Source organism: Hyla sarda, chromosome 2 (genome assembly GCF_029499605.1).
Source record: "Hyla sarda isolate aHylSar1 chromosome 2, aHylSar1.hap1, whole genome shotgun sequence".
NCBI classification, from domain to species: Eukaryota; Metazoa; Chordata; class Amphibia; order Anura; family Hylidae; genus Hyla; species Hyla sarda.
Window position 1 is genome coordinate 122146342 of NC_079190.1, and position 27977 is coordinate 122174318.

The 27977-nt window shown below is 43.4% G+C and overlaps 1 protein-coding gene across 2 annotated transcripts in view; it reads left to right on the top strand.

Moving 5' to 3' along the window:
- The window catches only part of ENOX1 (ecto-NOX disulfide-thiol exchanger 1), a 220610-nt gene that overhangs the window by 40946 nt on the left and 151687 nt on the right, over positions 1–27977 (top strand). For both annotated transcript variants that reach the window (XM_056555436.1, XM_056555435.1), the window contains exon 3: positions 13852–14022. In XM_056555436.1, coding sequence (XP_056411411.1) covers positions 13852–14022 — 171 coding nt within the window. The remainder of the gene's footprint in view (positions 1–13851; positions 14023–27977) is intronic.

The following is a 27977-nucleotide window of genomic DNA, read 5'->3' on the forward strand; positions in this document are numbered from 1 at the left end:
TGCTTGTGGTTTTGGCAGGGACTTAAAGGGGTACTCCGCCCCTAGAGACCCCTGCGACCTCTGCTGCGGCACCCCAGACATCCGGTGCACAGAGTGAACTTGGCTCCTTCCTGGATGACTGGCGATGCAGGGCGGAGACTCGTGACGTCACGATCACACCCCACTCGTGATGTCACGTCCACACCCCCTCAATGCAAGTCAATGGGAGGGGACATGGCACCAGGAGCAGCACGGAGATCGCAGGGTCCCCATTGGCGAAACTCCCACGATCAGACATCTTATCCCCTATCCTTTGGATAGGGGATAAGATGTCTAGGGGTGGAGTACCCCTTTAACAACAAGTACGAGGAATAGTATTCAGTGGCAGACAGTAGTGTTTAACCCCGAAGAGGCATTACCACAAACATCTGACATCAAGAATATACAGACACTTTAACATAATTGTCGTACTATATGTCAGTGTTCCCTAACCTGTGGCTCAGGTTGAAGAACTACACTACATGTCAAGTAAGCAAGGTTCACCTGCAGGTTGAATACTCTGCGGTTACTACATGAAGTAGTATGGAGGGTTCCTTTAAGCTCAGATTGCGTGCCTTAGAAATATAGATGCCCAAGATTTGTAACATTCGAAATATTTAACTTTGAACAAAACACAATCTAGGGAAAGAAACGTTTGGCAGCGAATCATTTATCTGTTTGAAGATGGAACTAAACGTATGACTCTGGGGAATGTATTCATCATGGAATTTGCACTTGACACTTTTGTCATAAGCTTGTATAAAATTTTCATAAGAAAGCTGACAGCTAAACCCTTGTCAAATTGTTAAATAGTGAATGGACCAGGGCCAGCGTTAGGGGGGGGGGGGGGGGGGGGGGGGATGCAACCCGGGCAGTTACCCAGGCCCCCCCATCCAAAATGGGGCCCCTGAAAAGCTTTAGGATACACTACTGAATTTTGCTGCAATTTGCGCAAAATCGCTGTAAAATCGCTGCAAAATACAGTAGTGTGATTATAGCCCTAAAGCTGTCCGGCCTGCAGAGAGCCCATAGACAGCAATAATAGACTTACTATTGACCTTCTAGGACCTGTGATGACTTCTGATGATGTCATTGCAGGTCTTCGAAGAACCATAGTAAGTCTGCTCTGTACAATGAATGAAGAAAGGAGAAAGTAATAGGGGAAAGTACGGGGGCTGGGATAAATATTAAATTCCAGCACATCCATCCACTAAGGCTGCTTTCACACATAAAATTCATCCGTTAAAAGATCCTTTATTAAACGTCAGTTTTTAGATTTTTAGAATACATAAACGGACGTTTAATAACGGATGAATGCTCAGTGTGAAAGCAGCCTTACAGATAGTTCGGGGGGCAATTTAAGATTTTAACCCCTTGAGGATACAGCTAATTAAGATTTTTGCTATATTTTTCCATCCACAGACCCATATGGGGCTGTTTTTTTTTTTTTGTTTTTTTTGCACCGTTAATTGTATATTGTAATCAGACCTTTCATTCGGCCATAAAATGTATGGCACAACCAAAAAAATATTATTTTGTGGGGAAATAATAATACTGCAATAATAAACCGCAATTTAGAAAATTGGAGGATTTTAGTTTTCATGCTGTGCACTTTACGGTAAACCTGACAGGTTCTCTTTATTTTGTACGTCCATACGATTTAAATGATTCCCATATTAAATGCATTTCTATTATTGTACTAGTTTAAAAAACTCAGACTTTTTAACAAAATAAGTTTGTTTAAAATCTGACCCCAATAATTTTCTAATTTTTCCATATACAGGGCTGCATGAGGGCTCATTTTGTTGCGCTGTGATCTGTAGTACAGTAAGGAGCATTATTACACATTAAGGGGCAACAAAAGGGGCAATATTACAGTGCGGGGCATTGTATTACTGTGTAAAGAATAAAATGAGCACTTTTACTGACAGGCAGCACTGCGATCACTGTTATAATATATGTGGGTGCTATTACTGACAGGCAAACCAATCAAATACTCCTAAGTGTCTCAGGGCAAAACAATGAAAATTACAATTTTAGGGACAAGTCCCCAAGGACTGCCCTAAACTAGAGACTACTTAACTAAATTATTAAAACTTAACTTTTATTACAACCACTTAATTATAAATTGTGCTTTTGGTACCATAGTGAAAAAATGTTAAAAAGTCCAGTCATCCACTGTGTGACTACAAAATAGGTCAAAATTGCCCATATGCCTTGTGATCAGTGTCACAGTGGGAAAGTCTAGTTCGACCAGACAGTGTCGCCACCGCTGACTAGAGAAATTCCCACCCTATTCAAGTATTACTTTTGTGTCACTAGGATGCCGTTTTATAAAAACATTATAGCCCCTCCTGCTAACGTTTCGCCAGCGTACCCTGGCTTTTTCAAAGAAGTGAGGACAGGTATACCATGCATCAATCGTCCTTTTATATGATAGGTAATTAACTTCTGTGCGCATCATTTCCTGTGCGCTCGCACCATTCGGTTCCACATCATAACTTTGCGTCAATATCCCCCAATCATATTAATTGTTTACATAAACATGCTACTATTTAGCCAATCCATCATCAAACTTGCCTGTGATGTCATCCGCCAACGCTCCAATGGCCCTATCAGCGCCCGCTACGTTATCCTTCACGACTCCATCGTATCTGCCCGCAGCCGATCATGTGCCTGATCAGCTGACGGTCAGACATACCCACTGTCACGGCCGCTATTTGTCTCGCGCGTGCGCGTTGTTAGTCCCACAGCGCTTCTTAGTACTGCGCATGTGGTGGGACTTAGTCTATGCCGCAGCATAGTTATACACTGCGCATGTCTAAGGGCACAATCTGATATACTCATAAATACTGATAATCAAAATGTATCAAGGTAAGTATTAAGGACAGACTAGTGGCACTTTTAGATGACAAATAAAGGTCTATTTCTTATATTGTAATGTGAAGATGCTAATCAAGTAAATCTTAAAGGTCAATCATTGGTTCTTAAAACTGATCCATTCGATATAAACATATGTATAAAAGTGTGATAAACCCATATGGGTATAAGTCAATACCCATTGAAAATAGTGCAGTTAGTGCAAACATTTATTTAAAGGATACAATAAATCCAACTAATTATAAACCATGTAATAGCTCATATGGTGCATTTTAAAATATAATATAAAATATAACATAGTGAATACAGATCCCATAAACCTAAATACCAATGGCCCGTTATATAAAACAAACCAAAGTCATATGTGTTAATACTCATACTTAATAGACCAATGACTGACACAGTTCACTTCTAAGGCCATATATTTGCAGCTGCTACAGTTCAATTCATATGTACTAATATTAATACTTTATAGACCGAACCAAAAGGAAAAGATCCCTGTAGATCCCATTGCTCATATATATCTTTTTCCAAAGTAAGATGCAAATATCTTCATGGCCTACTTGACAACCAACACATTATTACTGGTGTACTAGCTTCTTCATTTCATTCTTAGATCAGAGGGTGAAACCGATCGACCAAATTGACGATATATAGTCCAACACCGATGAGTGCCTAAAATAGGCAATACCCCTAACTATAAATATTGCATGGTATACTCTGAAATCACTATGGAGATTTGGTAATCAATTAGCCATCTAAGAATGCGGAATAAGAGAAACCTTCATTGAGGCCACTCGGATTTAAAGACTTCAGCCGGTAAATCCACCGTGCCTCCTCTCTTAGCAGGACCTGATGAATATTGCCCTTCCTTTCGTTCAGGACCATTTTCTTTAGACCCCAAAATTTTATTGCAAATTTTTGTGTAGAATGTATTGATCTCATATGTACTGATAGAGGTGTCTCTGTCTCAGTCCTTATTGTGCTCACATGTTTGCTAATTCTCTTTCGGAATTCCTGTGTGGTTTTGCCTACATAAAGCTTCATACACGGACACTGCGCAATATAGATGATGTTCTTCGTACTACAATTTATGAACTCATTGATCTTGTATGTCTTATGGTCCACTGGATTGACAAAGCTTTTCTTCTTACACATAAATCTGCAATTGGTACAATGCCCACATGCATAGCTGCCTGTTGGTGGATCCGGTAACCAAGTTGATGATTCCGGTGATTTAGCCATGCCTTTCTGATGGCTGTGGACCAAAATGTCCTTCAGATTGGGGCCCCTACGGTATTTGATGCTTGGATGAGGACTCAACCTATCTCTCAGATCCATATCTGACAGTAAAATATGCCAATGGGACTCCAAAATCTTGTGGATCTTCTTATATTTTAAAATGCACCATATGAGCTATTACATGGTTTAAATGATGCGCACAGAAGTTAATTACCTATCATATAAAAGGACGATTGATGCATGGTATACCTGTCCTCACTTCTTTGAAAAAGCCAGGGTACGCTGGCGAAACGTTAGCAGGAGGGGCTATAATGTTTTTATAAAACGGCATCCTAGTGACACAAAAGTAATACTTGAATAGGGTGGGAATTTCTCTAGTCGGCGGTGGCGACACTGTCTGGTCGAACTAGACTTTCCCACTGTGACACTGATCACAAGGCATATGGGCAATTTTGACCTATTTTGTAGTCACACAGTGGATGACCGGACTTTTTAAAATTTTTTCACTATGGTACCAAAAGCACAATTTATAATTAAGTGGTTGTAATAAAAGTTAAGTTTTAATAATTTAGTTAAGTAGTCTCTAGATTAGGGCAGTCCTTGGGGACTTGTCCCTAAAATTGTAATTTTCATTACTGACAGGCAGCACTGAGATCACGGTTATAGTATATGTGGGTGCTATGACTGACAGGCAGCACTGAGATCACTGTTATAGTATATGTGGGCGCTATTACTGACAGGCAGCACTGAGATCACTGTTATTGTATATGTGGGTGCTATTACTGACAGGTAGCACTGAGATCGCTGTTATAGTATATGTGGGCATTATTACTGATCACTGTTAGGCCATGTTCACACATCTGTATTTTCATGCCAGATTCCACATTGAAATCCGGCATGGAGATTCCGCTGCAGCAGAGTCCCATTGAATTCAACAGGATTTTTCTTCTCTGTGCACATGGCAGCATTTCTGTGCCAGATGTTTCTGACACGGAAATTCCATTTTATGTGTCTACACGTTCATTCTTTGTGCAGAGAGGTGACAATATTAGGTCAGGGCTACATGGCAAAAATAGGTTGCACAGACAAAGATCGCCATGTTGTGCTGAATCTCAGCTAATGTAAGTAAATGTGGTCACACGTAGAGAAATCCAGCACAAATCAGTTCTTGCTCTTCAGGTGGTTTATTAAACCCTTAAAATGGCATCATAAAATGTAAGGCTTTCTGTGACCCTGTGGTTTCTGTGACCATACATTTTATGATGCCGTTTTGCACTGGATTTCTCTACGTGTCCTTACAAGTTGCTGTTGCTCCACAGCTGGCCGTGCACTTTGTTCTTGCAAAGGGAGGAGCTAAGATGATTTGCACTAAGTGGGGTCACGTTGCGACCCCCAAATTAACGCAGCCAAAAATTCATTCTAGATGGAATTATTACATTTCACATGTTGTAGTCACAGCCATTTGAGGTTTGCAGCGCAATCTCAGTTACTCACATTAGCTGCTGAGATTCAGCACAATTCAGGGAGCGCAATATGGTGATCTTCGGTCATGCAATCTGGGGGCCCCATTTTTTTTTCCCCCCAGGGCTACAGTCTAAAATCAGCCCTGGAATGGACAAAAATGTGACTTGCAATTAATGTGTTTGATGTGTGTAGAATAATTACTGGAGTCCCACTGCACGAGTACTCGGCTCCATTGATTGTCACAATAACAGACTTAGGCTTCTTATAACAACTGTATCCAGTGAGTCTCTCGATATAGATGGCACTCATCATTTATGGTATCACCTGTTACCTCAAAGGAGATCATTAAACTGCAAACATTAGCTTGAGAGACTACAAAATTATATAACACCTTACGTCAAACACACCTGCTCTTCCTGCATTCAGTGTGAATTGTATAACTCTGTAGGAAGAACACCATTTATACATTGTATCGCACAGATCACATCTTTCCTTAAAGGGGTTATCCAGGGAAAACCTTTTTTTTATATATCAACTGGCTCCAGAAAGTTAAACAGATTTGTAAATTACTTCTATTAAAAAATCTTAATCCTTTCAGTACTTATGAGCTTCTGAAGTTAAGGTTGTTCTTTTCTGTCTAAGTGCTCTCTGATGACACGTGTCTCGGGAACCGCCCAGTTTAGAAGAGGTTTGCTATGGGAATTTGCTTCTAAACTGGGCGGTTCCCGAGACATGTATCATTAGAGATTACTTAGACAGAAAAGAACAACCTTAACTTCAGAAGCTCATAAGTACTGAAAGGATTAAGATTTTTTAATAGAAGTAATTTACAACTCTGTTTAACTTTCTGGAGCCAGTTGATATATAAAAAAAGTTTTTTCCTGGAATACCCCTTTAACACCTCATGTATTTTTTTTTTTGTTTTTTTATTGTAGTTATTTTGCATCTCCTTTTTGACACAAAATACTTTACTGAAAGGAACCTGGTGTTGTTATTACAGCAAACAAGGCCCATTAGGTACAATTTCGGTCCATGTGCTTAACATAAGGAGTTCGCTCTATCACCAGATAATTTGGTCCTTCAATGCTTTGTTTGGTATGCCAAAAAGTAGCGCAAAAATAAATTCAGGGAAAATGTTATATCACTTTATTAGTACAGGAGTATTCTAAAAATATATAAAAATGGAAGCTCCAAATACCCAAAAAGTACTGTTTGCTTGCTGGCAAACGTGTTGCACATATGTCTACTGCATCTTGTAGGAAGGAGATCTACATAATAATAGTACATGTATATATGTGAATCAACAAGACAGTACATTAAGATGTATGAACCCCCATGTCTATGTTGTGGCAACAGATATCGGAGCAGTTGATCACAGTAGAAATAAACATAAAGGTTTTTTAGTGTATTGTATTCATGCAGTTGAACACATTGGGGGTTATTTACTAATGTGATCCCAACTCTTTTTTTTTTTTTTTTTTTTTTTATTCATGTGCCAGAATTTGCGATAAAAAACAACAAAACTCTCCTTTTTACAAGGAAAACCCAAAAAGGGGCGTGGCCTCGGAAGGGAAAAAAAAATGTAGGGAAATATTAGTAAATACCGTTGGAAAATACCTGTCGGAAATCAAAACCCACAAAGAAAACTACTCTCCACTCTTAGTAAATCACCACCATTGTGTCACATTTGATGGCCGAATTTTTGTTTGGTACTTTATTTTGGTGTAAGTTTTTTCTTATCTATGTCCACCATTAATGTATTTATAAGGGCTGTACTCCAGAATTTTTAGTCTTTTAAATAGCAAATCTTCCGAGTTTTCCAATGATGATCTTCAAATGCTCTACAAAACTGCACGTGTAAAGGAGTCTGAGAAAGGTGGGTGAAGACTGCTGTTGGAGATTCATTCGTGCCCATAACTTTAGTAATTCACACAAGAAGTACAGACATGGTGAAAGAGGTGGGAGTGGGTGACCCCAAGATTTAGCATTCGAACTCCAAAATGTTTGACTATGGTACAGCTTCTCGTCCTAGACAAGAGCTATCAGAGCTATAACCTGTTTTTATTTTTTCTTGGAAGGAGACATGCTGGGCATGCTGTTCTTATTTATAGACCTTGTTACTAAGCTAAACAATACATCAAATAACTGAAATATTTACACGTAATTAATACATGTTAGTTCTTATCTGAGCCAACTAAGTGATCGACAGACAATGTGGATTGACGTATATGTTACACTGAGACATGTCCATGGATATTACAGTTTCTCCACCCGCTGATGCTGCATCCTTTTGACTTGTATTAGCTCCCATTTAAGTGTACTATATGTGGGCACAGCGGTTACTGTTCAGATCACATTAAAATAAATAATATATGAACTGCTTATTTTACTCTTGAAATTTGCCCATCTGCAATTTTGCAAAAAAAAATAAATAAAAATAAAAAATAAAAAAATATATATATATATTTAGATCACACTAATAAGAGAGATTTATGGATCTGTTCATTTTATTACTAAGAAAATATTATGTTTGTTGCTTATGTTAGGCTTCTCTATTAAGACTTCTAAATCCCAAGGTAAAGGGCCATGATGTTTTGCTCTAACCCACTCTTCATATACATGCCTGCATAATTCGCTGTGCAGCCATACTCTGCATGTTCAACCACATTCTTTCCTCCGGTTTCCTAATGTGTGGCTTTGAAGCCACGTTTGGCTCTTCGCTCTTAAGGTTATTGTGCCCTAGTGGCTCCTGTAATATAGTATTACCGAAACATAGCACTAGGATCAAAACCATATAACACAAGATAAAGTGATAGAGGCTACTTTATATCCCTAAGATCTGCAAATTATCACATTTTAAGAAACCTATCTCCAATCTGTGGCATGTGGGAGGAGCTTTGTTTTTAAAAAGGCAGATTGAAAGCTATTTTATAAGCTACATGATACCTCAGAAATCAGATTGTCAGTACAGTATAATTGTGTGATTCCCTCCTGTTTATTGACGTGCCAATTATTATCACAGATTAGGGCTATGTTCACACTGCCGCATGTCTGCACAGTAAATTTCCATGCGGACTTTCCCCTGACAGCGGAGCGCCGACACAACATGTAATGTAGAGGCCTTCTTGGGGTAATGTCACCTCGATCCTACTCTTGGGATTATGGTGTGCTTCTCTAGTCTTCATTCCAGGGACACCATCATCTTAGTGTTACATTCATTTGTTTGTGGAACCTTTAGTACAGCCATCTTTCTGAAATGTGTTCCAGGGGCCATTTTTCAACATGACAACACCAGGCTGTACTTTTCTCATATTGTTGGGAGCAGCCTGTGTGGCCTAAATGTGCGTTCATGTTCTATTTTTGCACTTCTGTTGGATATTGAAGAAATTGAAAATGTTTTGAATATTTAGTTTAACATTTTTTGTATTATTTGTATATCATTAATATGTCTATCGATCCTTCATTTTCCATAATTCCATGACTTTGACTTTTTGGTGTTGCCATTTCAATGTTGAGGAGTGTAATTGGGGTTATGGCAACTATAGTATCATTCTGTTCAACAAGACAAACTTATAAGGGTATCTGGGTGACAAAGAATGAGATCCCTAGCCACACATCTCCTTTTATTAGCTTGAGAAGACTGCTATTGCTTACTTGGCCTCTCCATCGATTACATCTTTGCTGATCCGTTTGTGTGGCTGCCTGCAGATTCCCTGGTGGGAACTTGTCAAGTATTTTGGATTTATATAACATTTACTTCTAAGGGAAGCTCAAAGTAAATTCTTCTCATAAAATATGCTATAACTCAGTGACATAGTTTAACATCTCTCCTCATTTTTCCACTTCCCTTATTGTAAGAGTCTACATTATTTTGAAATTCCGAACTGTCTCAAATTACTGGGATTTCTAGAATACTGGATGCTGGATAAACAGGGCTTTACTGAATGTGAAATGGTCAAGAATGGCATTTCTTCTGTCATATGCCACTACATTTTACACTGTGTGAACATAGCATCTAGGAATATACTCTGTCACTTCTTAAAATTATTTGTAGTTTTGAATCATGTACGGTGTATATATATATATATATATATATATTGACTGTGTATGTCCCTGACTTATTTAACTGTATGCTATTGACAGATTTTTAGAGGAATACGCCTGACGTTTTCAGAAAACGATTTTATATTGGTTTGGCCAAATATAATCCAAATATAATCCACTTTTGACATCACACCCTAGGAACATATCCAGCAAGTACCGTATTTTTCGCCCTATAAGACGCACCCAATTTATAGGTGCAAAATCTAAAAAAATAAAGATTTTGAACCCAATAGTGGTCTTCAATCTGCGGACCTCCAGATGTTGCAAAACTACAACTCCCAGCATGCCCGGACAGCCGTTGGCTGTCCGGGCATGCTGGGAGTTGTAGTTTTGCAACATCTGGAGGTCCGCAGATTGAAGACCACTGCATAGGAGGTAATACTCACGTGTCCCCGCCGCTCCGGACCCGTCACCGCTGCCCTGGATGTCGCTCCATCGCTGTCGCCGTGTCCCCGTCGCTCCGGAACGTCTCTGCTGCCGGATTGGTAACCTCGCTCTCCGTTGCCGTCATTATGCACGCCGACGCACGTACGCGACGACGTGATGACGAGGAAGGACAACGCCGGCCATACAGGGGATCCCTGAACGAAGAAGACACCGAGGAGGCAGGTAAGGTCCCTCCCGGTGTCCTGTAAGCACTAACCCGGCTATTCAGTCATGCTGTTCGGGACCGCCGCGGTGAAATCACGGCGGTCCCGAACAGCCCGACTGAACAGCCGGGTTAGTGTCACTATCGCTTCAGATGCAGCGGTCAGCTTTGATCGCCGCGTCTGAAGGGTTAATGCAGGGCATCACCGCAATCGGTGATGTCCTGTATTAGCCGCAGGTCCCGGTCGTTCATGGCCGCAGGGACCGCGCGATAGGGGTGTATTCGCCGTATAAGACGCACCGACTTTTCCCCCCCAGTTTTGGGGAAGAAAAAGTGCGTCTTATAGGGCGAAAAATACGGTAGGTTCAGAGAATTTAGAAATAAATGTGTTGGCAAACAAGAGCCATTTGGCCCATCTAGTCTGCCCATTATTCTTGATGCTATCAATAGTTCCTGGACCTATTATATATGAAGGATAGCCTTATGCCTATGCCTTGCATGCTTAAATTCCTTCACTGTATTTGCAGCTACCACTGGTGCGACTGCTACCTCTGCACCCCTATAGCTACGCCCCTGAGGAAGGCTATTCCATGCATCCACTACTCTCCCAGTAAAGTAATACTTCCTGATATTACTATGTAAACCTTTTCCCCTCTAATTTAAATTTCATAATGTATAACCTAAATGTTGTAAAACACAATAAGAACCTGATAATTTGAATATTCTGTAAGCCTTGTTTATGCGCAGTGGTAGAATATGCATACAAGTCATAAAGGGTTTACTGACAGCTTCAAAGCTTTTTATTTTTTTTTGTTAATTTTGCTTTTGTAGTTAGTAATTTTCAGCTTCACAGGTTGATCTGTTTTTGAAGTGTTGGCCCTCCCATAGGGGTTAATACATGATGAATAGAGTGTTTTATTTATTTATTTTTACCAATGGGACCTAGAGTGTTCTGTCATAATTTAAAACTGAATGTAATAAGTATAATCTAGACCAACCTGCGTTTATATATAAATACTGTAACTTGCTGTAGACTATGCTAATTACCATATTTAAGGAAAAGCATTTGATTAAGTAACATTTCCTAGAAAAAAAATATTGTACTTTGTTTGAGACTTCATGTACAGCGTATTCCATTTAGCAAGCTAAAGCTCTTAAAGCAAAAACTTCACACCAGCATTGAGCAAAAAATAAAACACCTTATAGGGCATATATATTGATACTGTTGTGTATCACCACTTTGGACAGTATAAACAGTCTTTCACACATAATTAATAGTAACAAAGATAAGGGAAGTGGCACCGATACCTTGAACCTCCTAAGACCACGAGATGAAGACGGCGTCCCGCTAGTCTGGAAATCTACCCTGGCAGCGGAGGTGCTAGGACAATAAAGACTGCAGTCACCAAATAGCAGTAAACAAAGAACAAAGGTGCCCTGCACTCACCCCTTAAATCCAAGTAATCCTGCTCCCATCTCGGGTCACGGCTCGAACACGGAGGACATGGACAGTGGAGCGCTCAGAGGCGACTGCCGGCGGTTTCACGCATAGGAATGTGCTTCAAACCACACCTTGTAGGCCGGATGAAGCGCATTCCTATGCGTGAAACCGCCGGCAGTCGCCTCTGAGCGCTCCACTGTCCATGTCCTTCGTGTTCGAGCCGTGACCCGAGATGGGAGCAGGATTACCTGGATTTAAGCGGTGAGTGCAGGGCACCTTTGTTCTTTCTTTACAGTCTTTCACACATACTGACGCAGCCCATCTACACCAAGACTGTGTGGAAAAGTGTCAGATATCTGGCCAAGTGGCTCTGCTCCTATGTCTGCTGGAGGGGGTCTTTATAAATATGTCTCTCAATCTTGGCTTATTTTTTTATTTTTTAAGTTGGCATTGTCCTCTGTTTTAAATTGATAAACATTTTGGTCACCATTTTCTTTACATTTGTTTTTGAAAAAGCTGTTCAACCATATAGTTGCCATTGAAATACTTGTTGGATTTGTTGCAAAACTTAAAGGGGTCCTCCATTGGCCATCATTTGGAACTAAATGTTCCGAATGCTGTTTTCGCGCTGTGGAGGTCGGTCACGTTCCCCGTGACGTCATGGTCATGCCCCCTAAATGCAGGTCAATGGGAGGGGACGTGACTGCCGCCATGCCCCCTCCCGTAGACTTGCGTTGAGTGGGCATGGTTGTGATGTCACGAGGGGTGTGGCAGACCCCCGCAGTGCGAAAACAGCAATCAGAACATTTAGTTCCGAATGCTGGCCCCTTTAACTTACTGACTGGTACAGAAAGAGAGAGGACCTTGTCCGTGCAGGCTTACAAATGAGGAGAGGGGTCAGAAGACAAGTAGGTGAAGCTGCTCATAATGGCAACAGGATTATTGTAGGTTGTAGGGTAACAAATCACAGCAGCTGAAAATAACTTTTTTCTAAAATATATATACTTTAATTATATGCTTTAAAATAAGTATTAAATAAGCAAAATAAACTATAATTTGTGACCTAAAGGTGAAAAAATCATATCAGATAAGGAGACGTAGGTCCACAGTTAAATAGACGGCACCCTAGGAGAGAGATAATGTACCTCTTGCCACAATTATCAATCACTGCGGTTATATCGGTGGCACAATTAATTATTCTCCACTCATAAGGCATTCTCACATCTACTTCATGGTGCTATTCACATATATTTATCTAGGACCTATCCCCACACCACGTGAGAAAGGTGATGAGATAAAATATTACAGTTGGGTATCCGTTCTGATGCATTTCCCCCCAACTTGTGGGGTTTCTCAAGGAAGTAATAGGATACAACCATCAGTCATAGAAATTTAAATTGTCTCTGGTGCTTTTAAATTTTCTCTGGTGCAGCAGGTGCCATCACTTGATTGACACCACTCTCATGTCATGAACGGTAAGCTATGGACAGTCTACTGCACTGCATCCCCATAGAAGAAATACTATCTCATGCCCACCTAGTATATAAGATTTATACCGCACGCGACGATAAGCGCGCTCCTATGTCTCCGGCGGCATCAGTAGTAAGTAAAGGCTTGTTAGCTTAGAGTTCAATCTCCAAGTATCAGCATTTCAATTCCTGCTTAGTTCTAAGGTCCTTAGGGATCTACATAAAGCATTTAATAAGCATTTTAGGACAGAGCAGTAACTGGACACCCCTCTACTGAAAACTGTGTTCCTCTGAAGAGCATTCAAGGTAAAGAAACTGTGTTTATTATAAAGAAAATGAGACAATGGGAGACAGCCTATGCCAATCCATACACATGGTGTTGGGAAGGCGATGGTGGTGATGGTGCGGTGTCTGGTTTTACATGTCTGGAACAGAGATTTGATTTTATGTTTTTTAATTACATCGCTTCCCCTTTGATTTCCCTGCATGCAGTGTTTACAAGCTGTTCTTTCCCCAATGAGTAAATGGATTATAACACGCCGGGAGGTCTGCAATTTCCCAAATGTTCTGAGCTGCGACATTAAATCTTTTACATTATGTCTTCTTTTATTTCTAAGGTGTACTGCTTTTCTATTTGTTTGCAGACTCCCTCTGCGTACCAGGGTTTGATCCAAGCCTAAGCATGATGACTGGCATTACTCCAATCAATCCAATGATGGCTGGCATGGGTCTTCTACCACCTCCACCAACACAGCTGCCTCTTGTGAAAGAAATTATTCACTGTAAAAGCTGCACCCTCTTTCCTCAAAATCCTAGTAAGTACTTATATTAAGCATTATGTTGCTTATATAGCGTATATTGAGCATATGATTTGCAAGGATTTACTATATATTTTACCAACAGTTGTGCAACTGGACTATATCCTTTTTTTTTTGTTTTTTTTGTTAAAGGGGTACTCCAGTGCTAAGACATCGTAGGGGTTCCACCGCTGGGGACCCCCGTGATCTCTCACGCAGCACCCTGTTACTATCAGCCCCCGGAACATGTTCGCTCCGGGTCTGATGACTTTCGATCACGGGGCCGGAGTATTGTGTGGTCACGGCTCCGCCCCTGTGTGACATCACGCCCCGCCCCCTCACTGCAAGCCTATGGGAGGGGGCGTGGCAGCTGTGGGGAAACCGTCAGCAGGTTTCAGTTTCTCAGAAATGTCACCAAAGGGGAATAAATGGCCTGTCTGTGTAATGCACAGACAGGCCCACCACTATGGCTGTTTAATGCAGGTCCCAAGAGACTCCCCTCTATTCAAGGGGTTTTCTGATGTATGTCTGTCCTCAGCATAGGTTACCAATATTACCTTCCTGGGCAAGTGATGGCCCGCTCAGCCAGTCACAGGCCACAGCTAAGTTAATTGGCTGGACAGGCCATCACTTGCGCTTGTCCAAGAAGATGGACAGGAGATTGCGAGGAATCCCAGCGCTCAAACCTCTCCCGATCAGACACTTATCCCCTATCATATGAATAGGGGATAAGGGTTTGATTAGTTTAATTCCCCAGACTACCCCTTTAATGCACAGCCACTACAATTAGTACATTTTCTCATAATGCAGTTTACAAACATTATATACAACCTATCCAAAGAAAAGAACCTCTGCAAAAAGCGGACCAAGTAAAATTAATTATATTTTATTAGGTATACAAAAAACCAATGTAAACATTGGAAAAAATGCCTAAAAAACACAAATGGCGTGGACACAGACAAAAAAGTGGGGGACTGGGGAGAGGGGGGACAAAATTGAGTATGAGCAGCAAAAGTCCCGTGCAAATCCAGCAATAAAGTGCAGACACAAAGAGAGTATATAAATACATACACACACAAGCCATGTAAAACTATGCAGATAATTGAGTGGGCACTAACGTGTCTAATGTAAAGTGCAAGATGTGTCTAGCTGCAACCTCCAAAGAGGGAAAATAACCCAGCACAAGTGTGCAAATATGCAATGGTAAACAGCAGTATGGATAATGTATTGCAAGTGCAAACGGGATAAAGGTGCATTTAAAGCACAAAGTCATAACCGGCCCGGGGACCGTAAAAAGGACTTGCTGGTAAGGTAAAAGTAAGAGATGAGACCCCCCCTGTAGATTCCCCAGTCACCCACCACACCTCCGAGGCGTTTCGCCCAAGCGGGGCTTTGTCCAGGAGACATTATAGTTAATATTGCCCAAACTTCACTATTTTACCGTAGAATATTAGCCAATCTAGCACATATTTGCTCTGTTTCAATAATAGTATTATTGCTGGAAAAGACACAGGGTATTTGGCTCCACAAGTTATTCAGAGTGAGATCATTGACTACAGATACATGTCTGCATATCATTTTCTGTACATTCTGTCTTGTATCGGTACAAATAGCGCTCTGCTTTTCTCATGCACTTTACATAAAGTGTGAATATTCTGTACATAAGAAGACAAAGCATTCAATAATTTCTCTTCCATGCCTTGCTCCATTATTTTATTCATATGCTTCCTGATGGTATGTACATAAAATGTGAGTGCCATGAATCCTTTCCTAAGAGCCCAGAATCAATTTTTTCCCTTGGGCAGAGTGAGATAAAATTATTTCACTCCTTCATTGTCTCTGTACCCTCCGCATGATATGCAGTCCTGCCAGCTGACTCCATCCGTCACAGTCTGACTGAGCCAAGATGGTCTTTCTTCAGACTGAGCGCCATGGCTCCGGTTTAATATTCATTGATGCAGGATTTGCTTTTCTCAGGGTGATTTAAGCCCCACTCAAATGCATCACATTTTAGGTATTCATGAGCTACTGTAACCCTTTATTCTCTGGATGATATAGCATCCTGGGTTTAAGATACTGTAACTGTTTACATCAAGTCATTGCCTGCAGTTAATGCCTGTGTGTGTGTGTTCATGTATCTGTATATACGTTCATTGTTTTACCATTCGACAACTATTAGGCTGGTTCACACACTGGGTTTCTTTTGTTTTTAGTGCGTTTTGGCTAAAGCACTGTTACGCCGAGCGCTCCGGGTCCCCGCTCCTCCCCGGAGCGCTCGCTACACTTCCCTCACTGCAGCGCCCCGGTCGGTTCCACGGACCCGGGGCGCTGCGTTACCACCTCCGGCCGGGATGCGATTCGCGATGCGGGTAGCGCCCGCTCGCGATGCGCACCCCGGCTCCCGTACCTTACTCGCTCCCCGTCAGTTCTGTCCCGGCGCGCGCGGCCCCGCTCCCTAGGGCGCGCGCGCGCCGGGTCTTTGCGATTTAAAGGGCCACTGCACCGCTGATTGGTGCAGTGGTTCCAATTAGTGTTTACACCTGTGCACTTCCCTATATCACCTCACTTCCCCTTCACTCCCTCGCCGGATCTTGTTGCCCTAGTGCCAGTGAAAGCGTTCCTTGTGTGTTCCTTGCCTGTGATTCCAGACCTTCTGCCGTTGCCCCTGACTACGATCCTTGCTGCCTGCCCCGACCTTCTGCTACGTCCGACCTTGCTTCTGTCTACTCCCTTGTACCGCGCCTATCTTCAGCAGCCAGAGAGGTTGAGCCGTTGCTAGGGGATACGACCTGGTCACTACCGCCGCAGCAAGACCATCCCGCTTTGCGGCGGGCTCTGGTGAAAACCAGTAGTGACTTAGAACCGATCCTCTAGCACGGTCCACGCCAATCCCTCTCTGGCACAGAGGATCCACTACCTGCCAGCCGGCATCGTGACAGTAGATCCGGCCATGGATCCCGCTGAAGTTCCTCTGCCAGTTGTCGCTGACCTCACCACGGTGGTCGCCCAGCAGTCACAACAGATTGCGCAACAAGGCCAACAGCTGTCTCAACTGACTGTTATGCTACAACAGTTACTACCACAGCTCCAGCAATCATCTCCTCCGCCAGCTCCTGTACCTCCTCCGCAGCGAGTGGCCGCTTCTGGAATACGACTATCCTTGCCGGATAAATTTGATGGGGACTCTAAGTTTTGCCGTGGCTTTCTTTCCCAATGTTCATTACACTTGGAGATGATGTCGGACCAGTTCCCCACTGAAAGGTCTAAGGTGGCTTTCGTAGTCAGCCTGCTGTCTGGAAAAGCCCTGGCTTGGGCCACACCGCTCTGGGACCGCAATGACCCCGTCACTGCCTCTGTACACTCCTTCTTCTCGGAAATTCGAAGTGTCTTTGAGGAACCTGCCCGAGCCTCTTCTGCTGAGACTGCCCTGTTGAACCTGGTCCAGGGTAATTCTTCCGTTGGCGAGTATGCCGTACAGTTCCGTACCCTTGCTTCAGAATTATCCTGGAATAATGAGGCACTCTGCGCGACCTTTAAAAAAGGCCTATCCAGCAACATTAAAGATGTTCTGGCCGCACGAGAAATCCCTGCTAACCTACATGAACTCATCCATCTTGCCACTCGCATTGACATGCGTTTTTCCGAACGGCGTCAGGAGCTCCGCCAGGATATGGACTCTGTTCGCACGAGGCGTTTCTTCTCCCCGGCTCCTCTCTCCTCTGGTCCCCTGCAATCTGTTCCTGTGCCTCCCGCCGTGGAGGCTATGCAGGTCGACCGGTCTCGCCTGACACCCCAAGAGAGGACACGACGCCGCATGGAGAATCTCTGCCTGTACTGTGCTAGTACCGAACACTTCCTGAAGGATTGTCCTATCCGTCCTCCCCGCCTGGAAAGACGTCCGCTGACTCCGCACAAAAGTGAGACAGTCCTTGATGTCTACTCTGCTTCTCCACGTCTTACTGTGCCTGTGCGGATGTCTGCCTCTGCCTTCTCCTTCTCTGCTGTGGCCTTCTTGGACTCTGGATCTGCAGGAAATTTCATCTTAGCCTCTCTCGTCAACAGGTTCAACATCCCGGTGACCAGTCTCGCCAGACCCCTCTACATCAATTGTGTAAACAATGAAAGATTGGACTGTACTATACGTTTCCGCACGGAGCCCCTTCTAATGTGCATCGGATCTCATCACGAGAGGATTGAACTGTTGGTCCTCCCCAATTGCACTTCTGAAATCCTTCTTGGACTTCCCTGGCTTCAACTCCATTCCCCAATCCTGGATTGGTCCACTGGGGAGATCAAGAGTTGGGGGCCCTCTTGTTCCAAGGACTGCTTAAAACCGGTTCCCAGTAAACCTTGCCGTGTCCCTGTGCTTCCTCATGTAACCGGTCTCCCTAAGGCCTATATGGACTTTGCGGACGTTTTTTGCAAAAAACAAGCTGAGACTCTACCTCCTCACAGGCCTTATGATTGTCCCATTGACCTCCTCCCGGGCACTACTCCACCCCGGGGCAGAATCTATCCTCTGTCCGTCCCAGAGACTCTTGCCATGTCTGAATACGTCCAAGAAAATTTAAAAAAGGGCTTTATCCGTAAATCCTCCTCTCCTGCCGGAGCCGGATTTTTCTTTGTGTCCAAAAAAGATGGCTCTCTACGTCCTTGCATTGACTACCGCGGTCTTAATAAAATCACGGTTAAGAACCGCTACCCCCTACCCCTCATCTCTGAACTCTTTGATCGTCTCCAAGGTGCCCATATTTTTACCAAACTGGACTTAAGAGGTGCTTATAATCTCATCCGCATCAGAGAGGGGGATGAATGGAAAACGGCATTTAACACCAGAGATGGACACTTTGAGTATCTGGTCATGCCCTTTGGTCTATGCAACGCCCCTGCCGTCTTCCAAGACTTTGTTAATGAAATTTTTCGTGATCTACTATACTCCTGTGTTGTTGTATATCTGGACGATATCCTGATTTTTTCTGCCAATCTTGAAGAACACCGCCAGCATGTCCGTATGGTTCTTCAGAGACTTCGTGATAATCAACTCTATGCCAAAATAGAGAAATGTCTGTTTGAATGCCAATCTCTTCCTTTTCTAGGATACTTGGTCTCTGGCCAGGGACTACAAATGGACCCAGATAAACTCTCTGCCGTCTTAGATTGGCCACGCCCCTCCGGACTCCGTGCCATCCAACGTTTTTTGGGGTTCGCCAATTATTACAGGCAATTTATTCCACATTTTTCTACCATTGTGGCTCCTATTGTGGCTTTAACAAAAAAAAATGCCGATCCCAAGTCTTGGCCTCCTCAAGCGGAAGACGCCTTTAAACGACTCAAGTCTGCCTTTTCTTCGGCTCCCGTGCTCTCCAGACCTGACCCATCTAAACCCTTCCTATTGGAGGTTGATGCCTCCTCAGTGGGAGCTGGAGCTGTCCTTCTACAAAAAAACTCTTCCGGGCATGCTGTTACTTGTGGTTTTTTTTCCAGGACCTTCTCTCCGGCGGAGAGGAACTACTCCATCGGGGATCGAGAGCTTCTAGCCATTAAATTAGCACTTGAGGAATGGAGGCATCTGCTGGAGGGATCAAGATTTCCAGTTATTATTTACACCGATCACAAGAACCTCTCCTACCTCCAGTCTGCCCAACGGCTGAATCCTCGTCAGGCCAGGTGGTCTCTGTTCTTTGCCCGATTTAATTTTGAAATTCACTTTCGGCCTGCTGATAAAAACATTAGGGCCGATGCTCTCTCTCGTTCCTCAGATGCCTCTGAAATTGAACTCTCTCCTCAACACATCATTCCTCCTGACTGCCTGATTTCCACTTCTCCAGCCTCCATCAGGCAAACTCCTCCAGGAAAGACCTTTGTTTCTCCACGCCAACGCCTTGGGATCCTCAAATGGGGTCACTCCTCCCATCTCGCAGGTCATGCGGGCATCAAGAAATCTGTGCAACTCATCTCTCGCTTCTATTGGTGGCCGACTCTAGAGACTGATGTGGTGGACTTTGTGCGAGCCTGCACTATCTGTGCCCGGGATAAGACTCCTCGCCAGAAGCCCGCTGGTTTTCTTCATCCTCTACCTGTCCCCGAACAACCTTGGTCTCTGATTGGTATGGATTTTATTACTGACTTACCCCCATCCCATGGCAACACTGTTATTTGGGTGGTCGTTGATCGATTCTCCAAAATGGCACATTTCATCCCTCTTCCTGGTCTTCCTTCAGCGCCTCAGTTGGCTAAACAATTTTTTGTACACATTTTTCGTCTTCACGGGTTGCCTACACAGATCGTCTCGGATAGAGGCGTCCAATTTGTGTCTAAATTCTGGAGGGCTCTCTGTAAACAACTCAAGATTAAATTAAATTTTTCTTCTGCATACCATCCTCAATCCAATGGACAAGTAGAGAGAATTAACCAGATCTTGGGTGACTATTTACGACATTTTGTTTCCTCCCGCCAGGATGACTGGGCAGATCTTCTACCTTGGGCCGAATTCTCGTATAATTTCAGAATCTCTGAATCTTCCTCCAAATCTCCGTTTTTCGTGGTGTACGGCCGTCACCCTCTTCCCCCCCTCCCTACCCCCTTGCCCTCTGGTCTGCCCGCTGTGGATGAAATTTCTCGTGATCTTTCCACCATATGGAAAGAGACCCAAAATTCTCTCTTACAGGCTTCTTCTCGCATGAAGAGATTCGCAGATAAGAAAAGAAGAGCTCCTCCCATTTTTTCCCCTGGAGACAAGGTATGGCTCTCCGCTAAATATGTCCGTTTCCGTGTCCCGAGCTATAAGTTGGGACCACGCTATCTTGGTCCTTTTAAAGTTTTGTGTCAAATTAATCCTGTCTCTTACAAACTTCTTCTTCCTCCTTCTCTTCGTATCCCTAATGCCTTTCACGTCTCTCTTCTTAAACCTCTCATCCTCAACCGTTTTTCTCCTAAATCTGTTCCTCCCACTCCTGTTTCCGGCTCCTCGGACATCTTCTCTGTCAAAGAGATTTTGGCCTCTAAAAAGGTCAGGGGAAGAACTTTTTTTTTAGTGGATTGGGAGGGTTGTGGTCCAGAAGAGAGGTCCTGGGAACCTGAGGACAATATCCTGGACAAAAGTCTGATCCTCAGGTTCTCAGGCCCCAAGAAGAGGGGGAGACCCAAGGGGGGGGGTACTGTTACGCCGAGCGCTCCGGGTCCCCGCTCCTCCCCGGAGCGCTCGCTACACTTCCCTCACTGCAGCGCCCCGGTCGGTTCCACGGACCCGGGGCGCTGCGTTACCACCTCCGGCCGGGATGCGATTCGCGATGCGGGTAGCGCCCGCTCGCGATGCGCACCCCGGCTCCCGTACCTTACTCGCTCCCCGTCAGTTCTGTCCCGGCGCGCGCGGCCCCGCTCCCTAGGGCGCGCGCGCGCCGGGTCTTTGCGATTTAAAGGGCCACTGCACCGCTGATTGGTGCAGTGGTTCCAATTAGTGTTTACACCTGTGCACTTCCCTATATCACCTCACTTCCCCTTCACTCCCTCGCCGGATCTTGTTGCCCTAGTGCCAGTGAAAGCGTTCCTTGTGTGTTCCTTGCCTGTGATTCCAGACCTTCTGCCGTTGCCCCTGACTACGATCCTTGCTGCCTGCCCCGACCTTCTGCTACGTCCGACCTTGCTTCTGTCTACTCCCTTGTACCGCGCCTATCTTCAGCAGCCAGAGAGGTTGAGCCGTTGCTAGGGGATACGACCTGGTCACTACCGCCGCAGCAAGACCATCCCGCTTTGCGGCGGGCTCTGGTGAAAACCAGTAGTGACTTAGAACCGATCCTCTAGCACGGTCCACGCCAATCCCTCTCTGGCACAGAGGATCCACTACCTGCCAGCCGGCATCGTGACAAGCACATTGCGTTTCTACTGTGAACGCCATGTTATTGCAATGCAGTAATCGGTAGTAGGATTTTAAGAGGTGAAACACATTATTTGCATGCATTTATGCTGTAAAAGTAACCCTAATTTTCGACTGTAAACCCAACCTGTTTTTGTTGGGATGTGCACTCAAAAAAAAAAAAAAAAAACTCTAAACCCAAAAAAAGGGGTGTAGTGTGGAGGGGAAACAGAGTGAGGGGTGTAGACTGACAGAAAAGGGGCATGATCGATAAAAAGGGGGCATGTTCTCACAACCCAATCCATTAACTATTTAATTCCCAAAAATAAATGGCTTAATGAATAAATGGCTGGAAACCAATAAAAAGCTAGTCAGAACTTTCCCTACCTGTGTGTCCCCATAGTAAATAGAGTGGAATCATACAAGTCTAAAAAAATATCGCTAATAAAAACCAACACACTTAGTACATCAAGGCCATTGTGTTTTTCACTGAAAAAACCTGTGCAGTTTCACAATAACAACATGTGTTTTTAGGGTAAAAATGTAAAACCTTTTTCTTCCTGGCCTTCGAAATGAGAAAAAATAAAGTTTCTGTAGACCCAGCCTTACTGTTCTATAGTGAAATCTGTTATATAGATGGATATAAACGTATGTGTAGAGAGAGACATGTGATTTAGGGGGGAAAAAAATCTAAATCAAAGGAATGTCCACCAGGACAGCAGAAGCTTACTACCGGGAAATCACAAAATGATCTCAGTGCTCCTTTTGTTTAAGATGTTCAAAGATTGCTTAATGTGTCAGAAAATGACATTCTGTTTATATCAAGTCTTAATGTTAAATATAGTTTTTTAAGCTTTATTGGTGGCATGGGAAGCATGGAACATATGACAGGATGCCTTTAAAGGAAAACTGTCACATATTTTCTCCTGCACTATCCACCGGTATTGGTGGATAGTGCGGGAGACGCTGATTAAAACAAGCCCTACCTTGGTCTGATCCGCGCCGCCATTCGCCCGCAATTGAACTTTTAATCTCTGTGTATATCCGGCTGTAACTGGCAAAGGCGGTGCTTCTGCGGGCCGCTCATGAATATTCATCCCTCCCTCTGGTTAGGAGCGGCAAAGAGAGGGAGAATAGGAGGGATGAATATTCGTGAGCGGCGCTGACATCAGTGTCCGTTAGCCCGCAGAAGCACCGCCTTTGCCAGTTACAGCCGGATATACACAGAGATTAAAATTACAAGTGCGGGCGAACGGCGGCACGGATCAGACCAAGGTAGGGCTCATTTTAATCAGCGTCTCCCGCACTATCCACCAATACCGGTGGATAGTGCGGGAGAAAATATGTGACAGTTTTCCTTTTAAAGGGGTTTTCCAATCTGGGCAACTTATACCCTATCCACAGCATAGCAAATAACTTGCAGATGGGACCACTGTTGATTCCTAGGGCCAACTAAAAATGCAGCCCCAAATAAATAGAGCACTGCTTTTGGAAACTTCAGAAGGCCTAGAGAGGATTAATAAAGGAGTGGCCGTGAATCTGCAGCCCACTTCGTCCATTTGGGCCTTTTTCTTTTTAGATCAGTGGAGTCCCATTGATCGGGCCCCCACCGATTCATAATTTATTTCCTATCATGTGGTTAGCTGGGAAAACCCCTTTAGGACCCTGTGACATGCACCACCCCCTGAGGCTATGTATTACATAGTGTATACATTTAGCCTAGACTACAATTTGTAAATAGATGTATTCCCAGTAAAGAGAACAAAAAAATATTAGTTTAGTAGAGATTCTTGTGTTAAATGCCGTCCCTAGAGAAGTAATAAATTATAGGGAAATATTGGGACTGATTCTGCCAAAAGGTCTTACAATTGATTTCTCACTAAAAAGTGAAATGACAGGTCATTTAGTAATGTTACATGTCACCTCAGTGGAGCGCTGCTCACTCATCTCAGGTCTCGGCACGTATGTCCACATACGAGTAAACATTGAAAACAATGGGAGTTTTAAAAGCATAGTGCTATAATGTAGTCACCCAGTACCTTACTAGGGTTCATTGAGTCTTTGTCATTCTGATAAAGCGGCATTAGAGCAAACTTGAAAAAAAAATTTAAATAACCAATGTATATTACAAATATACATATAAGGGTACTACGTACATTATATAAAAAAATAGCAAATGTCAGTTGCAACATTATTTTATATAATGTACATAATACCACTATATGTATATTTGTAATATACATTGGTTATAAAAAAAAGTGTATACTTTTAGGTAGAAAATGCTCTCCCTGCAGCTATTGCCTGTGTGCCTCTGTGCAGAGACAAAATACAGAAAGTGTGGGCAGGACTTGTCTTCCGTGCACAGAGCCCAGCTTGTCCTCGCTGCACAGAGCCCAGCTTGTCCTCGCTGCACAGAGCCCTGCTTGTCCTCGCTGCACAGAGGCCTGCTTGTCCTCGCTGCACAGAGCCCTGCTTGTCCTCGCTGCACAGAGCCCTGCTTGTCCTCAGTGTACAGAGCCCTGCTTGTCCTCGCTACACAGAGCCCTGCTTGTCCTCGCTGCACAAAGCCCTGCTTGTCCTCGCTGCACAGAGCCCTGCTTGTCCTCGCTGCACAGAGCCCTGCTTGTCCTCGCTGCACAGAGCCCTGCTTGTCCTCGCTGCACAGAGCCCTGCTTGTCCTCGCTGCACAGAGCCCTGCTTGTCCTCGCTGCACAGAGCCCTGCTTGTCCTCGCTGCACAGAGCCCTGCTTGTCCTCGCTGCACAGAGCCCTGCTTGTCCTCGCCGTATACAGAGCCCTGCTTGTCCTCGCAGTATACAGAGCCCTGCTTGTCCTCAGTGCACAGAGCCCTGCTTGTCCTCAGTGCACAGAGCCCTGCTTGTCCTCAGTGCACAGAGCCCTGCTTGTCCTCGGTGCACAGAGCCCTGCTTGTCCTCGGTGCACAGAGCCCTGCTTGTCCTCGGTGCACAGAGCCCTGCTTGTCCTCGGTGCACAGAGCCCTGCTTGTCCGCGGTGCACAGAGCCCTGCTTGTCCTCGGTGCACAGAGCCCTGCTTGTCCTCGGTGCACAGAGCCCTGCTTGTCCTCGGTGCACAGAGCCCTGCTTGTCCACCCTAACTTCATGTATTTTGTCTCTTCACAGAGATACACAGGCAACAGCTGCAGTGACTTTTTTTTGTTGCCCAAAAATATACACATTTTTTAACCAGTGTATATTACAAATATACATATGTTAATATCTACATTATATAAAACATTTTTACAAATGGCAAGTGCACTTTAATGTTTGCTGTTTGAGGAGACTATGCATGTGGATTTCTGGGCTCTAGTTACAAATCAACATCATCAGTAATTCCAATGAATTTCCAGTATGGTGTAGAGCAGTGGTCTCCAAACTGAAGCTGGGGGTCCACAGTATGGGCACCACTGGTGTAGAGAATGAAAACATTTTTCAAGTGCAACTGCATGGAGCTCTGAGTATATATGACGGAATTAATATTGTTAATTTCTATTTTACAAAATCCTTCCATCTTTTTATGATCTCATGCACTGCCAATCTCATTCAAATAATGACTCGGTCTGCATGATCCAAACAAGCTGTAGCATGACCAACCTACTCCCCCACAAGCTTCCCTTTTGATAGAAACATTATGTTTAGATGCCAGTGGACTTAACAACTTGCTGCATCTTTGGAAAGGACTCCAGTGCCTGTCATTGTGTGACAGAGTGATGGTTGGTGTTATATTGTTACTGTGCATATAATTCCCCATTGTTTTCTATGAAACAACATTGAAGAATGCCAAGCGGCTGTTGCCCTAGGGATGCAGCATTGGATCAGACAGTCACTCATTGCGGTAACATCAATTCTGCTTTATACTTCCATGGCTCTAAGTCCACGTTGTCCTGTTTACCTCTAATAATTGGACATTTCTACTCATATAATAGAGGAGTCTTTTGATTCAAGAGGCTCTGGCTAGTAAATAGGCCCCCCCCCCCCCCTTCCCCTCATAGTGTTCATATGCGCTAAAAGTGCATACAGTCAGGGCTTTTTCTAATTTATCAGAAAGGCAATTATATTCACTTTTTGCTTTCAACAAAAGACAGAAGAAGAAAAATGTAGGTCAGTATTGACCATTTGGTTGTCATTCAATTTTTTCTCCACATATTTTATAAAAATAAATGTTATTTAAATCACCTCCAACTCCCTTAATAATGGTGAAATCTAAATTGTGAGTGTTCATCTTCTCAGCCAAGTCCGTACATGCCTGCTGTTAGGTTATGTTTTCCTTTGTTCTGGTATTCTGTTGTTTTATCTGAAACAAGACAGCAGCGATAACCAGCAGAGTTTTTCATCATAATGTCAGAGCTTTCTATTTCTTGTTTTTTTTTTCCTTTCTTTTTTTTTAGTTTTAGCATTTTTCTTTCCCTTTTTGATGTCTCTTAATGCAGTAGTTAAAGGAGGATACAATTGCACCCGATCTTGTATATGTGTATGAAGCAAAAATTTTGAGCTATCACAATGTTTTTGTTCCCAAGGAAAGCATATGTGAAGATGCTGTCATTAAGTAGTATTATTTGTTATATTTGCCTTATTATTACATGCAGTTTTACCTTTAGATTTTCACTGTTCTCTTATCATTTGATTTCAATAGTTTTCTCTAGTTTTTGAAAACCTAAGCCACTATTCAGATGTTGTCACAACAAATTTTCAATGCAGATTCCACCTTGAAACTATGCGAATCATTTGTACAGTACATGAGACCAGGTTATTTGAAACCCCATTCACATGTAGGAAATATCCATGCAGATTTTAAAGCATAATGCTGATTTTTATATCCTTAAAGGATAAGGGATAAGATGTCTGATCGCCACCATCTGTGCTGCGGCACCCCAGACTTCCGGTGCATGGAGCAAACTTCGGCCGGATGGCGTCACACCACCTCCCATAGATTTGCATTGAGGGGGCACGGCCGTGACGTAACGAGCCTCCGGTGTTGCACCCGATGCGCTAAACGAATGCCGGGTGCAGCACGGAGATCGCGAGGGTCCCCAATGGCGGGACCCCCACGATAAAACCTCTTATCCCCTATCCTTTGAATAGGAGATAAGATGTCTAAGGGCGGAGTACCCCTTTAACGTGCCTATTATATTGTGAAATCTACAGAAAAATTCACGTGTAATACTCTATGAATACACTTGTATTTGTTGCAGGTTTGCAGAGATTTTTTTTTTCAGTGTAGCTGTAGTAGTTTTATATTAAGTGTACAGCGCCATTTAGGGCACAACGCTTTAAAATTCAGAAAATCCCACTCAATATTGTAAGCTGACCATCGGTGTTCCGATCTCTTACCGAAATGTAATGTAAGCTTATTCAAAATGGTAACCTCTAGTAGATTTTAGATTCATTGCCAAAGGGGTGTATCACTTAAGTGGTCTGCAGAGCCTGTGTATAGAGGTTCTTATCCAGTATTAGTATAGAGGCATTAGTCAGACACTGTGTAATGCGTGACATTATTATTTATCTCTAATAGTATTGGTACTATTCTCAGTATGATGTATTTGGTCAGCAATAATATGGTAGTAAATATGTATTTTGATAATATTCATTCTTGTATACTGGTAATATTGGTCTCAGGGTACATAATTTGGTCAGTATAATAGTAATATGTATGGTGATCATAGTTGACCCCTGTATACTGGTATTAGGGACAGAGAGCAGTGTGTTTTGCACAGAAAAGCATTTTTACAGCATCGATTCACCACCCAGTCACATTAGCGTTCTGATGCAGAGAGGGAAAGAGAGGTGTGTTGCACAGAAAAGCTTTTTTTACAGCAGCAATTCATCTCAAGCCCAAATCTAGCCTAGAAGCACTGATAGGGATGGGAGTGAGATAGAGAGTGCAATTTTGGGTGTAGTACACAGCGACACTGTGCTGCAGCACTGGTGTGTACAACAACTGAAAAGCCAATAGTAGCCAGCCAGTAAGGGTGAGCAGAGCACTAGAAGCATATTGTCCTCTATTAAGTGTAACATGTGCGTACATCTAAGTGGTATACCATTTTGTTCCTGTTAAAGTCTTAAGGGCCTAGATACTGTGAAAGGCCAGGCAAAAGTACACATCT